Raw genomic sequence first — 19514 nt, forward strand, 5'->3', positions numbered from 1 at the left:
TGAAGTATTAATAAACATCAATCATCCTTTGCAATATCAGACATAATAATAGTCTGCAAAGACATTCATGTTACATTGTGCTAACTTAATAGAAAATAGTAAGTTTCACTTTAGTGAAGTGTACACGTGATATGACAAACTAGATATACATAATGAATCATGTTCAGTGATCTAATTCTATTTTATAACATTATTATCACACTCTTTATTTTAAATATTTTTCTTCTGTGTTACTTGAAGTTTTCATTTTAAACACTGAATTAAAAATCCTGTTTTAAAATAAAATCATTTTTCCAACCGTCCTGTGCACCGTGTAGCTACATATTTCCTGTACTTTAAATGTTGTGTATGTAGACAATATCACTTCCTTACATTGGGCCTGATTCAGAGCTGAACGCTCTGACCAGAGCGCTCGCTCTGAATCAGGGCCCTCCTACCTGTTTTAGGAGCGTCCTCATGGACGCTCGCATAGCTGTGGGTTACCACCCACAGCTTATGCGGGCGTCCATGATGATGGTCACAATGGTCAAGACCATCACGACCATCGGGCTTGCAACGGAGACCCTGCGGTAGGGTCTCGCTGCCGCAAGCCCTGGAGTGATTTGGGCTCTATCAGAGCCAAAATCACTCCCACTGACATCACTAGTGATGTTAGTGGGGCCGGCTTCAGACGGTAGGCGTTCCCATGGGAACGCCTCCATCTGGCAGCCACGCCCCCAGCACGCCCACCAAAGGGAGCGTGCTGTCAATCAACATCGACAGCACACCCTCTTTGGTGCGAGACCCGGAGCGACAGCTTGGCTGTCGCAGTCTGGGTCTCGCACATGCGCACGATGAAGCTCCCTCCATCGTGCGCAAGCACAGTGGGGCAACATCGACCCGTTTGCGAGCGTCCTTTGCTCGCGAATGGGTCTGAATGACCCCCATAGACACCAACAATAATTATTTTAGGAATTGTGTCGACTTTGACCTGCGCGACCAACTAGCTTTATAGCAACAGGAGCTGAAAGGAACAAAAGTACAGTACATGAAACAAGTCCAGTAATATTGGTGAATGGCAGAAGTTCCTTTAACTTGGCAGATACAGAAGCTCACAGAAGTTTATAGCAAAACAAAGTCCAGAACATTGGTGTACACAAGAACAGGGATCCAGAAATCTTGCAGAAACATTATTGAAACATCATGGTAGATCAGAACAGACAAAGAACACTGATGATCTAGCAATGAGTGTTGGGAATAGGCAGACTAAATAGGCAGGTGTCAGGAGCAATAACATAATGGTGATTAGTTGTAAACCACATCACCCCTGGTCACAGAACAAAATTGGAATAGCAGCACCTATGGAACTATCAAGAATAGTAAATCACATAACCAGGGGCCTAGCGACACCTGGAGGAAGGAATTCATACTTCATGGAGACAATGCACACCAGAGAAAGATCTAACACAGTCATAGACCATTGATGGCTGCAACCATTGATGGTCGATGCCCACCCCTACAAAACAATACGTTTCAAATGGCTAAGGGGCTCCAGTATAATGTATTGCATAATATTTGACATAAATGCTTTGTTCTGGCTAGTACTGTTCTTTGCCAGGCAGATCTTGGCTGTTGTTTTGCCTGCTTACTCACCATCAGGGTTTGGTATTATTAATGTAGGCATGGAATTCTTTTCATTTTCCTGTCCCCCAATGGTTGTTGCCAGAGACAGTTGGCATGTGCTGATTTATTATAGGAACTTCCTTGGCACAAGGCAAGTAATGAGAAATCTAAGACATGGGATTTGGCTGTGACCATTAAGTTAGTGGCTCTGACAGATCTGACATGTATGCAAACATACAATCATCTTCCACAAGTAAGGCCTTCAATTTTCCTTATCGTCTTAGTATAAATATGTGAATCTCAGTCTTTAATCATAGCATCAGTGCATATAATAGTTACACTTACCTTTAGATGGACAGAAGCCATATAACTTGTCTTTGTCATAGTCTGCAGTTGTAGAGCACCAAAGCCTTCCATCAGCTCTTCCTGCAAGCGTGCAGTCCGCATACCATTTGGAGTCATGCTTGAAGGGGAAGACGCAGGGCTGACCATTAGCATTTCCCTTCAGAGTGTATAATTCTGTGGAATATAATATTACAATATGGTGTTGATTTGAATAATATTAAATAAAGGAATAGCCTAACAGGAAATGGACATTTTCATTCATTAATAAAATAGAACTGGCCTGAAACAGAAAGTAATTGGTATATAAAGTCTTATCATGTTCCTATAAATATCATTTTAAATATATTTAATCTATCCCATAATGGTTGATTCCCTACAGCATATATTGGAATACAGATACATGCTGAGTTACATAAACTTTCCCCTCAGAATGATCCCTACACAAAAAGACTGAACTTGGGTTTGTTGATAGTAGGCAACTTTTGCAGCAATGTCAATGAATGTAAATTAATTCTGTTAGACAATGGTCCTGTATCCTTTTTTGACCCATGTCTTACTCCCTTTTTTGTGAGAGACCTGGCAGTAGAGTGCAACAAAGTTATATTACCCAGACCAGACAAGAGGTTTCCACCAATGTGAAGAGTCTTAATAACAGCATCCCAGATCAATTAAAGATTAGATTAAACCTGCCTTTCAAAGGAAGAAAAATTATTTCTAAAAAAAAATGTAGTATAAAAAAATCTTCAAAGATCACGACAAATCGAACAGTTGGATGACCCTATTCTCATTTTACTCATATAGGCATCGCTTTCCCAACAACAAGAAGCAAGTTGTTGACTGACATGCCTCAACTGTGACACAACTGGGAGAGGAACCAGAAACAAAAAAGTGTTTTGTGCATCAATTAAAAACCTATTTGATGATTTGCAGAACTGACTCCACCACACTTGTAAGAATATTAGCATCCCGACCGCCAGGATCCCAAAGGTAAGTGGTGGGGTTAGGGAGAGGGTTAAAAATTAGGCACTAGGGGGAGGGTTAGGACTAAGGTGTGGGGAGGTTAGGTTTAGGTATTAGGGGGGTGGTTAGGGATCAGGAAGGGAGTGTTAAGGGTAGGGAGAGGGTTAGGATACTGACCGACACCGAACAGGACATGTGTTTTGCCTGTAGGCTTGGATACCTGATCGCCTACAGGCGAAATGTTCATCCCTTTCAGTCTGCTTGTTCCAAGCGGCATCACTGACACACCACTCCTGAAGCCTTTGTTCCACGGACTTGTGGACTGGAGTTACTTTTACTGTCCCCTTCTTAGTGCTCTTTCATCTGGGCTAAGCCGTTGACCTCATGCCGGAATGATAACATGGGAGAGATACAGCTGGGTGCCCAGACAGCGAAAGCGCTCTCACTGTTGTTTCTCCTGGGGTCTGTGCTCTGCACTCTCTCATCCCTTGTTCGATGTCATCAGACAAGGGAAAGCAGAAGTGGAGAGACACATTATTTATCCTGGACTCTTCTATTTTCCATCAGGCTATCTCAGATGTCTGATATCAGTACGCTGCAGCTGCCTCTCTAGCAGATATACAGTATTATATATTATGCTTATATACTCTGTAAAGTAGAATCATTTATTAGCTGCTGCCATTCATGCTTGCTAATTATGTTGTCCTTTTTTATACAGCCATTTGTGATAAACTGTACAGCTAACTTAAGAGATATTGAATTCACACTGGAATAATTACCATTGACTTATTGCATAAGGACTCACTGAATTATATACTTTATTGTTGAATTCTATGATTAATTGTTATGCATACATTTTTGTTGAGCAGGGGGTTATTTGAGATGTGATTCATCACCACCTGCTTAATAACTCCACTACTATTTTGTCCATGAGGTGATTATACCATGCAATGTTGTAGTGTTTATACACTTTTGAATAATTAGGAGATTCACTACCAATTATCTATTCAGTCAATGTTCATTCATAAGGCTGTTTAATTAGGCAATGTTCTTGAACCTCTTTATTTCAGCAATGAGGCATCAATTGATGAATGTATTATAATTTACAGTACCTGAATAACTTTTGTAATGTGTACATTATACAATCAAACATTCTCTCTTTTGTTATAGCATGAGTACTAATGAGACATTTTCAGTACAATAAATCAATATATTATTTAATATATAAAATTTGTAAGCAATAATAATGCGTTCTCTGGTATAATTATTTAATTTGGGTATAAAAACTTCAAGTGGCTCACACCCATGCATAAGGTTGCATATTGTCTCAAGACATATAAGCTAGAAGAATTATTTCCTTAGTTAATTTGATACATAATTGTTACATAACTGTTGGAGTGCAAGTGGATGATGAAGAGATTGCTACAGCAATGCTGCAGAACTTAACACTTGAAACACAGCAAAGTTAACAACAGACACAGGGTCTGATTCAGAGCCGGACGCTATTTGCGCTCGCTCATTCAGAAAAAGGGGCCAGATATTTAAATAGAGCGCTCGCTCTTTGCGGTCTGTTGACGCCTCTATGTCTGAGCGAGCGAGCGAACGAACGAAATATGCGCTTGTTATTTGGAAAAACGCCCCCTGGCCGTTCGCATCATACGTCATCTCCGCTATTTATTAGATTAATCAAGTACATCGAAAGGCGTCTGAACTGCTCACAGTGCTTGTGGTTGGATTTTCCTACTGCAATCATGCGAACAGTTCAGGCTAAGAGACAACCAAGTGACGTGGCCGATGACGCTGCTTTGTTAATTATGCACACTCTTAAAATGCCCGTTTTGACCTTTAAGCACGCCTGCTTTCTGATCTCCACTCCCCGTTTTCAAGCACCTTCCCCTGTTACCACCCACAAACGCCTCATCCTGTAACTCAAAATTAGCAGGCACTCGTTATTTTGCGAACACACGATTTCTGACCGCAATGACTGGTTGGTGCATGCGCATTACGACCCATACGCATGCGCAGATGTGCGAACATCGCTCGGAGCAAACGAGCGGCCGCTTACGAGTGGCTCTGAATCAGGCCCACAGTCAGAGCAAAGTTATTACAGTTTCAAGAATGTATGACCTCTGATCTAAATGCTGAGAGTACTGCATTACATACAAAAAGTGAACATTTCAGAAAATTTAAGTTCAAGTGTTCTAATTGTCACAAGATAGGTTACAAGAAAATGAGTCCAAATAAAAGAATGTGAAACCTATCCAAAGCTAGAAATGCAATGACAAAGATGAGTCAGCTCTAAGTGTTACAAACAACCTCAAAAAAGATTTATTGATTCAGGTGCAGCAAAGCGTTTCAGCTGCAATAAGGAATGGTTCACTAAGTAAACCAAATGTAACCATATCACTATCAAAGGTATTGGCAATCAAGTTCTTATAACAACTAAATTGAACAATTAAAGCATGCTTAAAAATTGTAACAAGAACAAAATTCACAGAGATCCAACATGTGCTTTATGTACCAGAAATGGGAACAAATCTTATCGCTATCAGTGTACTGGAACAGAGAGGCCACAGAGTTCACTTCACTAAAGGAAAGTGCATTGTGAGAAACAAAAGCGGGACCATCATAGCTATAGGCACAAGATGTCAGCAATTTTACCTCCTAGATACACAGCATTGTTACGCAATGATAACAACAAAGTCGGAGTCACTGGAACTTTGGCACAGAAGATATGGTCATTTTGGATGTGACAGTGTTCAAAAGCTATAGAGCAGGATGGTCACATGAATGTTGATAAAGAAAATAACATATGTGAGAGCTGTTTTGCAGAAAAGCAAAGGAGCCAGCCATTTCCAAAATAAAAAAGCAGAGTTACAAAACAACTTGAAATAGTATAGTCAGATGTGTGTGTGTGTGGTCCAATGGAAGTAAAAGTCTGAGTGAATACAGATTTTTGTGACATTTATAGATGACTTCACAAGGATGACAAATGTGTACTTCATCAGTAAAAAACTGAAGTGGTGAAAAATATTGCAGATTAAGCAGAATTGTAGAAAATCACAGTTTGCAGACTCAAGACTCTGAGATCTTATCATGTTGGAGAATATCTCAACAGACAGGTGGAAGAATTCTTCATAAATATGGAATAGAGCAACAATTGACCATTGCCTATACTCCTGAGCAAAACGGTGTCAGTGAATGAGTACACTAGTAGAGAGAGCAAGATGTACGTTAAAGGTTGCAGACCTGGAAATGCAATTTTGGGAGGGAGCCGGATCCACAGCAGTGTATCTCAAGAACCATTTTCCTGCAGTAGTCCTAAAGGACATAACACATATTGAGGCATGGTCGAAGAGAAATCCAAGTGTAAGACATCTCAGAACCTTTGTAAGTACTGCATACATGCATATACCAAAAAAGAAAAGTCACAAGCTGGATTCAAAGACAGAAACATGTACCATGTTTGGCTATTACCATGAGAGCAAAGGTTACAGATTGTGGAATCCAAATACCAGAAAGATTGTTAACTCACGAGATGTTATTTTAAAAAAAACAATGCAAATTGAAGAACAGTTGGAAGCTGATATGCAGAGCAAGTATGTGTCACTGGACATGTCAGCAGCAGAAGGTAAATCTAAGTCAGAGATTAGCAGTGTTGAAGTTCAACCACAGAAAAGATCTTCTGCAAGGCCAAATATCAGTAAACCACCAAAGAGGTATGATGGGGAAATTGCAAACATTGCAGCCAGTGAGCCTCAAGATATTTAGAAGCCATGGTTAAAGCCTAATTGGTGTGAATGGAAATCCAAGATAGGCAAAGAGACTTTTCAACATTTAAAAACCGTAAGTGTAAAAACATAAAAAATCATGATAGTAGACAGCAATTCCAAGTTGGTGAGTCAAGAAACTGTTGTAATGGCCCATGCTATCAGTAAAAGGAATTTTACTAAAGTATCATCAAAGAAGGCCAAGCTAAAGTCACATGGTCACAAAAACCATGGCATATTCTTTACCTTGTTACCTCTTACCTTGTTAGGCAATGCTTACCAAGGTGAGCTGTCCTGTTCCAGAGCACTGTCAATCCATTTCCTGAGGTTCATGGGTGCAGCCATGTTGTCTCTTATCAGGTGAGCACTAACTAATATCCAGTCTCTACCTGTCTCTTGTGCTCACATGACCACTTCAGCCTATCTCTGACAAGAGTGCCGTATTGTAGTCTGTACCTGACACAAGCACCTTGTCGAAACAATATGGCTCATTCTGCCCAGTGATCTCACTCACTAGTGAGTTAGTGCTAACTCCAATCCACTACCTGACCTACACTGCTGGAGTTCTGCAAGATGCTGCCTCTGAGATATTTCATTAACTCTGCAGTTATGTGCTGTATGCTGCTTCCAAGCCTTCATTTACCAGCTTGTGTTCAAGTACTGGTTCAAGTCCAGCTTTACTACTGATACTCTCACTGGTCCCACTTCAACTGGCTTCTGCTATCTCCAATCTCATTTTGGTTCAAGCCTGCAGTTCCAATCTGACTGGCTGCTCCTATCTCTGGGCCCGGTTCATGTACACTCCAAGTCTGCAAGTTAGTCTTCAATTCCAACCTCACTACTCAGCATACCATCAGTACTTCTATCAATGGTAATTTTTGCCTTGTGGGTTCTTTCCTAGAGTGTTGACATTCGTGCTACAAACATTCAATATGGTTGTTGGTGACTGGGTGCTGAATTTAAGTTAATCTTTGAGGATTTAAGCTCCAATGACCCAGTTCTCATATTTGGTCTGCAGCAGCCGATTCCAGCTGGGCTACCGATTACCTAAATTACTTGCTGTGCTGTCCCCTGAGTTCTCAAACACTGGTTCTAGCTTCTTATTCCTCTATCTGGGCTAAGGAATTGAGCTCCACTCAATTTGTTCCAGGTACAGACATTACCACATTGGTCACCCCCATTAGTAGAACTCTGATTATACCACCACTATTTTGCTACAGCCCGTCAACCCCATCCACGGGTCCAGACTCTGATCTAAAAACCAATATTGTGACACAAATGACATGTTAATGCCTTTTCATGTGTTGAACCCAATGTGTTTCACAGCAAAGCTTTATATAAATGTTTGTGACAGGAGAAGCTTGTAACGAGGGGGAATGTTACAAGAGGAGTGTTCTACTCAGTGGCGTAACCAGGGCAGGGAGAGCGCGGCATTCTAACACACACATTGCCGCCAGCGTGGTGGCGATATGTGTGTTAAACAGCAGCCAATGAGAGTGACTGCTGCAGCGCCCACTGCAAAGGCCGGACTGGAGCTCACTCATGAGCTCCGCCTTCCGGCTCCTGCAGTGGGTAATGGGAGAGACGTCATGATGTCTCTCCCATAATGCAGAGCGCGCCAGCCCGGGAGGGCCGATGTGCGGACGGTGGCAGCGGCGGGAGCCAGAGCAGGAGCGTGGATGCAGGTAAGTTTTATTTTTATTTTATTTTTTTGCTGTGTATTTGGGGGGGGCACCTCTACCGGGGCACTAATAGGGGGGATTACTACTGGGGGCTCTAATCGGGGGGACTACTACTGGGGGAACTAATCGTGGGGACTACTACTGGGGGCAGTAATCGGGGGGACTACTACGGGGGGCACCACTGGGGGGAACCTCTACTGAGGGAACTAATTGGGGGGACTACTACAGGAGGCACCACTGGGAGGACCTCTAGTGGGGGCACTAATTGGGGGGACTACTACTGGGGGCACTCCATCAGGGACCACTGCTGGGGAGATTACTACTGGGGGCACTATATAAAAGGCCACTGCATAGGGGGGACTACTACTGGGGTCACTGTATAAAGGGCACTGCATAGGGGGGACTACTACTTGGGGCACTATATACTATATAAAGGGCACTGCATAGGAGGACCACTACTGGACCACTACAGGGGGTACTGCATGGGGGGGACTGCTACTGGAGGCACTATATAATAGTGTTCGTGCTAGGCTGCTTTAGCAGGGCGCGGCGCCCTGCCCTCCTTCTGGAGGGCAAAAAGCACTCTGCCCTCCAGGAGGAGGGCAAAAAGCGCCCTGCCCTCACAGCCTGCGGGTGCCGTTCTCACCCGCGGGACGCAGTGTCCCGCGGGTGGACAAACATGCGGTGACCCGGTCACCGCCGGAGAATAGACGCTGGGCGCATGCACCCGGCATCTATTCTCCCTTTCTGCAGCGCTTGGGGGCTGCCCGGCATGTCCGTAAGCGCCGGGCACGCCCCCAAGTATGACGAAAAGGGGACGCGTCTTATAGACACGCCCCCTTTTCATGACCACGCCCCCTTTTTGGGCGTGGTCATGAAAAGGTTGCCCTCTCTAGCTCCGGCGCCCTGCCTGCCGCCGGAGCTAGAGCGAACACTATATAAGGTGCATATGGAAAGGAATGTTAAGAGTGATGAGAAAGGGGTATATGTGTCCTGTTGACACACTCCATTTTAAGTGACCCCACCCCTTGTGACCACACCCATTTTGTGTGCCTATATAACTGCAATATCAACACCTGCACACACATCATTTCCAACAAAATGAACACTGGAAAATTACCTAATACCATTTGTTTGTGTCAACTGAGTATATCAGTGGGTAGACTGGTATATACAATGCAGATTAAAACTGACCTGGAACTGATATTCTTTCTAGCAGTACCAGCCCAGAAAAAGGAATGTATCTGTAATTGTCGATGTAGTTACCAAACTATACCAGAAACTAGCACAGTGTCTTTAATCATCAACTGCCAGACAATACCAGTAATTATCAGTGTAGAAGCCAAGAAATAGCATGGTGCCTGTAATCAACAATCAACTGGAGGCAAGAACTAGCACAGTCCCTGTAATCACCAATCACCTGGGGTCAGGAACTAGCACAGTGCTTGTAATCACCAATTTCCTGTAGTCAAAAAATAGCACAGTGACTTAATGCATTACTATTCACCTCGAACCAGGATCTAGCACAGTGCCTGTAATCACCAATCACCTAGGGTCAGGAACTAGCACAGTGCTTGTAATCACCAATTTCCTGGAGCTAGGAACTAGCACAGTGCCTGTAATTACCAATCACCCGGAACCAGGAACTAGCCTAGTGTCTGTAATCACCAATCACCTTAAATAATGAACTAACACAGTGCCTGTCACATAACCACCAATTGTTTGTAATCAGGAACTAGCATATTGCATGTAATTACCAATCACCTGGAGTCAGGAACTAGCACAGTGCCTGTAGTCACAATCACCTGGCTTCAGGAACGGTATGCAATCGGGAAGCCGACTGGCTAAATACCGGCAGCCGGCTTCCCGACTGTCATATCCCGGCAAGGGTGAAATGCCGGGCATCTAGATGTAGACGCCCGCATTTCCCCGACGCCAGGAGACCGGCGCCCAGCATCCCGATCGTAGTGATGCTGGGCGCCGTGAGCGGACAGCCGTGGGGGGGGAGGGTTAGGTTTAGGGCTCCCGGGGGGGACTTAGGGTTAGGCACCCCCCAGGGAGGGTTAGGGTTAGGCTAGGGGAGGGAGGGTTAGGGTTAGGCACCCCCGGGGGGGGACTTAGGGTTAGGCACCCCCCAGGGGACTTAGGTTTAGGCAGCGGGGAAGGGGGTGGTTAGGGTTAGGCACTTAGAGGGGGGATTAGGGTTAGGCACTTGGGGGGGAAGTTAGGGTTAGGCACCCCTAAGCAGGGTTATGGTTAGGGGGGTTAGGTTAGGTTAGTAGATACTCACCTATCCACGATCGGGATTTCCAGCGCTGTCGGGCTTCCGCTGCTCCGAACTCTGCTCATGTCGGGCTGCCGCTGACGGGAATCGAACCCCGCGGCCGGCGGTATTTCATACCGATTCCTCAGGAACTACAGTAGCACATTGCCTGTAATCACCAATCACCTGGAGCCAAGAACTAGCACAGTGCCTGTAACCTTGAGTAATGAGCTAACACAGTGCCTGGCCTGTAATGACCAGTTTAGTGGAGCCAAGAACTAACACATTGCCTATATTTACCAATCCCCTGGAGTCAGGAACTAGCACAGCGCCTGTAATCACCAATAAACTGGAGTCAGGAATGAGCACAGTGCATGTAATCACCAATAAACTGGAGTCAGTAATAAGCACAGTGCATGTAATTACTAATAAACTGGAGTCAGGAATTAGCACAGCGCCTGTAATCACCAATAAACTGGAGTCAGGAATTAGCACAGTGCATGTAATCACCAATCATCTGGAGTCAGGAATTAGCACAGTGCATGTAATCACTAAAAAAATGGAGTCAGGAATTAGCACAGTGCATGTAATCACCAATCATCTGGAGTCAGGAATTAGCACAGTGCATGTAATCACTAAAAAAATGGAGTCAGGAATTAGCACAGCGCCTGTAATCACCAATCACATGGAGCTAGAAACTAGCACAGTTCCTGTAATCAAAATCACCTGGAGTCAGGACTTAGCACAATGCCTGAAATCTCCTATCACCTGGAGTCAAGAACTAGCAAAGTGCCTGGGCTGTAATCACCAATCACCTGGAGTCATGAACTACAGAAGTAACCACATACAACTAGCCTCCGTGCACTACAAGTCTTGTTACACTTAATGCATGAGCGCAGTGTGACTTTTTTCCTTTAATTGCATCCTATTCGCAAAGTGATCTTCTGCTGCTTAAAATGAAATTCAGCATGCCTATATGCTGTGTTTGTATGTGGTTATATTGAAATGCTATGTTACACTGTCACCGCCGTACTGTATATCATTTTAATCTGCATACATCCCCCTGTATCCCTGAGCAGATTTTATAAGGTGATCTGGCAGCTACCTCACCAGAGTGCTGGCACAAGACCATCTGTCATTCAGCTTTCCATGACAGCGGACCAGAGACTTTAGCTTACAGTTGTGATTCTGCTGATTGCTACATGCATCACTCACTAGGCAGACTTTGGAGGCAGAGCATACCCCCTGCAGTGTGGCCATGTCCCACTCTACAGTACAGAGACACTGATCGGTGTATGTGCAGTTCAGATCCTGCGCATGCGCCGATCAGTCGCCGTCAGAAAGCCCATTCGCTTGGCGTACAATTCTGAATCAGGCCCTGTATTATAACCACATAAACACACATGCACTTTAAGGTTTTTGTCAGAAGCTAATTAACCTAACAGTAAGTTTTTGTAATGTGGGAGAAAACCCGAATATACTGTATGGAGGAAACCCAAACAAATACGGTGGGGAAGGAGTGGGGCATGCAAACTCAATACAAATAAAATTAAACTCAACACTGAACAAACATTTAACCTTATTCATATGTTAATAATAGCCACATAAATGAATAACATACAAACCAATGACAAGCAGAAGGCCTCCTGTGTACCTCTGCTCAGACCTAGGACTGTATCTAATGGGGCTGTTTAACAGATCTGGGACTGGCGATGGAGGAACAAGTCCTCAAGTTGATTATTTTATTCTAGATTCTGAGATCAGCACAAAAGCTGCAGTGTGGAACAAAAATCACTCCATTGAGATAGGCAGAACTTTGCCTATTGAACAGTCTTGCATACCTCACAGTAGCCCATACCAAGGGGTGGGAGTTATCAGATGAGTAATGATTGGATTTATTGGGGTGGCTTTGTTGGTTTGGGGGCAAGCATTTGGTGTACTTATAAATATTGAGAGCTATGAAATTGTTCTGCGATACATTACAGTACTTAGCATCAGACTGGCCCAGTGGGGAACTGGGGAGTTCCCCCAGTGGGACCCGCTGCTCAAGAGCCCTTTAGGGGCGGGACCATATGTGCCCTGCAAACTACTGTACAGCTGCTAAGTTGCAATAGTATCAGCCTATAGCACTGAGGAAGCTGGGAAGGCCAGAGAATAGGTTGTATACTGTAAGTTAGCAACTTCTCAGACGTCAAAGAGAACATGGATGAGGGAGGGTAGGGAGTGTAGAGAACTGGGGAGGAGGTGAGGGGGGAGGTGTGGGGCTGGAAAGTAGGGACATTCGAGAGCAAGAGAGGGCATTAGAGTGCAGATTGAAGAGAGCTGGAGAGGAGAAATGGGAAGGGTTACTAGCATCTGCATAAATCCAGCACTGTGTTAGGGCCAGTAATGCCAATACTTCTACAAGTCCTGATGGTGAGATGTGCACATGCCGGGGACCTGCATTTCTCACGGAAGCTGGAGGAAATCGCAAACCGCAGTGCGGGGGACGCAGTGCCAGCAACTTGTGAGTATTGAAGGGAGAAAGGAGGAGATGTGAGGAGGAGGGAAGAAGTGGCTGAGGACAGTGCAGGCAAAGGAGAGGAGAGCATTTGGTGAGAATCTAATCGAGAGGAAGGAAAATACTTTCTGGAGCCCTACAGTAGGAGAGGGAAAGATCCACTTTCTGAGAGATACAGCAATTCAAAGTATGCCAGAGGTAAAAAAAAAAGGGGTCCCAAATATGGCAGATAAGGCCCCTTCACTGAACAATATCTGGAAGGGCAACCCACAAGAGATTTGAGGGAGTATATTTACTAAAAATCGATTTGGATTCTGTTCGATTTGCCATTCGATTTTGGCTGGATTTCCATTCGATTTTGATATTGGAGATTTACTAAAGCCAAAATTGAATGTCAAATCAAACAGAAAACAGAATTTCACTCAAAATCAAATATACTATAGACAAAACATCGATGTGTTCCCATAGTCAAATATAGGATCCCTTCAGTTGCTAACATTCGATTTGCAAATCAAACGTAAATAGAACTCAAAATCAAATTTCAAATCCCCAAATTAATAGAATAATGCGAGACAGTCGATTTGAGCTTCTAAACACAATTCTATTGGCTGTAAATTGATTGTGATGCCTTTTAAAGTTCCCAAAAGCATGTGGGGCAGTCTGGCTGCAGGAATAATGAATGCTCAAGGCTATGCTATGCTATGTACTTACCTGTGGTATGCAAATCACCACCTGACTGAGAGAATCAGAGCAACATCAGCAGCTTCACGAGGTACCCTGCAACCTATTCAGGCCTAGGTTCTTTCACTATTGGATAAACCTCAATACTTTGTCTGCTAGTGAGGTCATACAGATGTTCCGCCTCTCATGCTCCAACATCATGATGCTGTATGACCTCACCAAGACTCAACTTGAGCCAGACACTGCACAGTCACATGCCATATCAGGCCTGCACAAGCTGCTGTGTGCTTGGAATTTGTTTTGCTATTGGCTCCTTACAGTTAGTTTCAGACAGAGTGCTAGGTATTTCCCATCCTACCTTTAGCATACACATGACCCAAGTGATGCGAGCACTGATCCCCCTCTGCAACACCTACATCTGCTTTCCCAGCCAGGAGCAACACTTGCACATTATTAAGGTAGCTTTCTATAGACTCTCAGGCATGCCTAATGTTCTGGAAGCTATAGATTGCACACACATTGAGACTACCTAGGAATACTGCACATGTCTATACCAACAGACATCACACATATTCCATGAATGTGCAGATGGTGTGTGATGCAAAACTAAAAATCATGAGTGTTGTGACTGGCTATCCTGGTTCGTGCCATGATGACTACATCCTCAGCAATTTATCGCTCTCTGCAAAAGAGGCGGACTAAATGCCAGAGGGATGGTTGTTGAGTTAGTTACCTGTATGTGTTCATTAAGCAGCTAATACTACATGTTACTACAGTATATTGTTCTAATTTTTTTTCCCCAAAAGGTGATTTAGGCTATGGCTGTTACTTCTGGCTTCTGACTCCATTATCAGATCTGCAAACTCCTGCTGAGCATAAATATAATGAGTCATCCACCCAATTCATGATAGAATGCACCTTTGGGCTATTAAAAACAAAAAAATGGAAATACAGCACTATGCACACACCTGACAACTCCCTTTCACTTTTTGATACATGTGGCCTAATAGGGCGTAATGAGGAGTTGAGTTCAATTTTGCATTCAATTTTGATGGAGATTTGATGTTCGATTTTGGAAGGGATTTCATAACCTGAACACAAAATCCCTTCTTGAAATTAACCAAAATCTAATTCGATTTGAAAATCGAATATTTGTAAATGAGGGATTTCTTAAGGGATTTTGTAGTTTGATTTACATTCAATTTCATCGGTTCATAAATCTAATACTAAATCAAATTTGGTATTTGGTATTTAATTTACCCCCAGGAGAGAAAATTGCCTGCTCAGTGTAGTAACTATCCTGAATGTGTTACATCATGAGAAAGGTGCATTACACAGGATTTGCATCCTCTGAATCAAAGCCTATATTTATTTATTACCAGTTATTTATATAGTGCACACATATTCCGCAGCGCTTTACAGAGAATATCTTACCATTCACATCTGTCCCTGCCTCGGTGGAGCTGCTGTGAGGCAGTAACGCTAACCATTACACCATCTGTGCTGCTCCCTGTGAATCAAACCCTATATACTTATAGAGGTAAAACTGCATCCCTAAACAGGTGCGGCAGCTGAGTTGCATGGGACTTGGTACAGTGAGAGGAACACATCTGTAGAATTGCTTTCCAATACATAACTATGTTTTAAAGTGAATTATCTATCTACTTCGGCTGTATTAGGTAATTGACTACTGCTCCCCGCATATTCTTGCTGCATTATATTTGTATGTCCCTATCTCAGCTGTATTAGGTAAATGACTACTGCTCCCAGCATATTCTTTCTGGATTGTATTTGTATGTCCCTGCCTCAGCTGTATTAGGTATATGACTACTGCTCTGAACAATTAACTTAGAAGTAATGTTAAATTAAGTAGTTTATCACTGCATAGTATCCGTCGCTGATGGTTTTGAATATAGTTTTTTTATTTTTTGTTAGCTTCTAGATATATAGACCCAGATGCTAGCTTAATGGTATGTGCTATTTGTTTGTTTAAGGTAATTTATTGCTGGCAATATTAGTGGGAGTGTTTTGGGGGTAGTTAGAAATTAGTGGTTTCACATGCCAGGTCTCCTATGTAAGGGTCATTAGAAGGCTGGATAGCCTTGGCTGGAATGTCCAATTTAAAAGTGCCCATTACATTTTAAATCGATTATTGGCGTTATATCAGCGTTAAACAGAAGTGAAACAGAAGGAAACCCACCAATCTACGAACAAACAACAACCCAACCATTAATAGGACAAAGTGGGATGAACAATTGTGAGTTCACGTTATCTATACTACAAGATCCTGTGGACTACATAACCAGGACTTTCATCACTGAACTCCCTGTCTGGTGGCTACATAAACCTGGTGCCTCCCTTGCTACTATTTGTGCTGGCTCTGTGCTTTACATATAATCCTAATGCATACTTATCTGTGTTAATGTCATTTTACCTCTATAATAATGTACTTTTACCTTAGCTCTGTTTCTAAGTCTTATATCATCTTGCTCCAACCACTGTCTATTTTATTATTTAATTTCTGCTCCCCCCAAATCTCCACTTTTATTATACTCAATAATAAACTCTTGTTTTACAGACACACATCTCCCACACTGTACTCTTACTTGCATTTCTGGAAATCTGCACTCACTTATATTCTTTATTCACTCCTACTTTCAACTTTTTCTTCCTGTATTTACATCATCCTTACCATTACCATATTTTCTTCAACTCCCACCTTCACTCAGTGTCTACCTAATCTTTTGTTCTGCACCTTGCTCCCACCTTTATCCTTTCCCCCTTGTCTCCTCCACTTGCTCTTCCCCTTATCTCTCTCTTATACTCCACCGGGGTCCTTCAACCTCACTGCTAATAACTCCTCCCACCTCCTAATCCATGTCACTTCACCTCACATCCATCCACATATCATTAAGCTCCATTCCTGCCCACCTTCTACTGGCTCCCCTTCTAGCACTGGAGACCGCACCATTGCTACACTCTATTCATCTCGGTCCCCCAAATTAATCTCAAATCCACGCTACAGCAACCCTGATAATCTCATTGAAATCTCTCCAACAAACTTTGTCTCTCTATCCTGTGCCCTCTGGAATGCCAGGTCAGTCTTTAATAAACTGGTCCCAACCTATGACCTTTTCATCTCCGACTCCCTGAATCTCCTAGCCATTACTGAAACATGGATTTTACCCTCTGACACCACTTCTCCTGCAGCTCTCTCCTCTGGCGCCCTCACCTTTTCCCACACCCCACGACCTGGGGTCACCATGGTGGTGGTGTTGGGGTCCTTCATTCACCTGGTTACTCATACCAACCCATTCCCTCTGAACCATCCCTTACATTCTCTACATTTTTTAGTCCATGCTATGCGCCTCTTCCACCCAGTACACCTCTGAGTAGCTGTCAGTTACCATCCCCCTGGCCCTACCTCCAAGTTCCTTGGCAAATTTGCTTCCTGGCTCCCTCACTTTCTCTCCTCAGACCTTCCCTCCATTATCCTAGGTGACTTCAATATTCCAAGTGATACACCCCACAGAATCCTCTGCCTCCAAACTCCTCACCCTCACATCTTCACTTGGTCCCTCCCAATGTACCTCCTCACCCTCCCATGTGAGTAGCAATTTGCTTGATCTGGTCTTCACTCAGTGATGTGATATTTCTGTTCACTCCAATTACCCTTTACCACTTTCTGACCATCACCTTCTCTCTTTTAACCTGTCCCTCTCTCCTTCCCCTCCTCTATCTCCAAAGCCACCATCACTAAGCGGAACATTGATGCTATTGACACAGTTTCCTCTTCTTCCCTGCTTGACTCACTTCTCTCCCCTATCCTCTCTCTCTCCTGCCCTAATCAAGCCACATTCCTATACAACGCCTCCCTTACTTCTGCTCTGGACTCTGTTGCGCTGGCGATCACTACTCACACTCACAGATCTACTCTTCAACCCTGGCATTCCAAATGCACCAGATACCTGCAAAAGTGTTCATGAACCGCCGAGCGACAGTGGTGAAGATCAAGCTCTAAGGCAGATTTTCTCCATTTCAAATTTATGCTCTCATCCTATAGTGCTGCTCTCTCCCTCTCTAAACAGTCAGATTTCAAGATCCTCATCTCCTCTCAGTCCTCTAATTCCCAGCATCTCTTCACCACTTTCAACTCCCTCCTTCGCCCACCACCTCCTCGTCTCCTCTCCTAAAATTGATTCCATACATCAGGACATCATATCCAACTGGTCCCCCAGCTCTCCACCTCCTCCTTTCCCAGATCACCCCTCCCCATCAACTTTACCAACTCTAACATCCTTCTCCCTTGTATCTGGAGAGGGTCATGGCCCTCATCCGGTTCTCCCCACCTTCCTCCTCCCCCCTTGATCCTATCCCCTCCCGCCTCCTCCACTTCCTCTCTCTTTCTGCCTGCTCTCATCTTGCCCACCTCATTAACCTCTCCCTCTCATCAGGCACTGTTCCTTCTGCATGCAAGCATGTCCTTGTCTCCCCCATTCTTAAAAATCCTACCCTTGATCCTAACCTTCTTTCTAACTACCGACCCATCTCTCTCCTCCCTTTTGCCTCCAAACTCCTTGAGCGGATTGTCTACAAATGCCTTACCGCTTTTCTGTCCTACCACTCCCTCCTTGACCCTTTTCAGTCCGGCTTCCGTTCTCTCCACTCCACTGAAACTGCCCTCACGAAAGTCAGCAACAACCTCCTTGCTGCCAAATCCAAAGGCCACTACTCTCTTCTCATTCTCCTTGATCTCTCTGCTGCTTTTGAAACTGTGGACCACCCTCTCCTGCTGCATATCCTGCACTCTCTTGGTCTACATGACACTGCCCTCTCCTGACTGTCGTCCTACCTCTCTGATCGATCTTTCTCAGTTTCCTCTCATGACTCCTCTTCCCCCCCACAGCCTCTTACAGTAGGTGTTCCCCAAGGTTCTGTTCTTTGACCTCTCCTATTCTCCCTCTATACTTCATCTCTAGGTGAACTCATCAGCTCTTTTGACCTCCATTATCATCTCTATGCTGATACTCAAATCTACCTTTCCTCCCGTGATCTCTCCCCCTCTCTCTGACTCGTATCTCCAACTGTTTCTCTGCTATCTCTTCCTGGATGTCCCAGCAATTTCTTAAACTTAATATGTCTAAGACAGAGCTGATCATCTTCCCACCCTCCCACATAACCTCACTTCCCACTATTTCTTTATCAATTGATGGAATAACTATCTCATCTAGTTCGAAGGTGCACTGTCTTGGATTTATCCTGGACTCATCCCTCTCCTTCAAACCACATATCCAGAACCTTTAACAGTCCTGTCATTTCCATCTCAAAAATATTTCTAAGATCAGACCCTATCTCACCCAGGATGCTACTAAAACCCTCATACACTCACTGGTCATCTCCAGATTGGACTACTGTAACCTCCTCCTATCTGGCCTCCCCAAATCCCATCTCTCTCCTCTCCAGTCTATCTTTAATGCTGCTGTATGGCTTATCTTCCTCTTCAAATGCTCTACATCTGCCTCCCCTCTCCTACAAGCCCTCCACTGGCTCCCTTTCCCTTTTAGAACCCAATTTAAGGTTCTCACACTCGCTTACAAAGCCCTCACCCAATCTTCTCCCATATACAACCCTGATCTCATCTCCCTTCATTCTCCTCTCTGCTCTCTTCGTTCAACTAATGCATGCCGCCTTTCATGCCAGATGATTATTTC

The 19514-nt window shown here is 43.9% G+C and overlaps 1 protein-coding gene across 1 annotated transcript in view; it reads right to left on the reverse strand.

The window, feature by feature from the left end:
* LOC148517457 (macrophage mannose receptor 1-like) overlaps positions 1-19514 on the reverse strand; it is a 273872-nt gene that overhangs the window by 228739 nt on the left and 25619 nt on the right. Inside the window, exon 3 of the mRNA XM_088478603.1 lies at positions 1948-2121. Coding sequence (XP_088334729.1) covers positions 1948-2121 — 174 coding nt within the window. The remainder of the gene's footprint in view (positions 1-1947; positions 2122-19514) is intronic.

Source organism: Taudactylus pleione, unplaced genomic scaffold, assembly GCF_031769625.1.
Source record: "Taudactylus pleione unplaced genomic scaffold, aTauple2 ptg000216l, whole genome shotgun sequence".
NCBI classification, from domain to species: domain Eukaryota; kingdom Metazoa; phylum Chordata; class Amphibia; order Anura; family Myobatrachidae; genus Taudactylus; species Taudactylus pleione.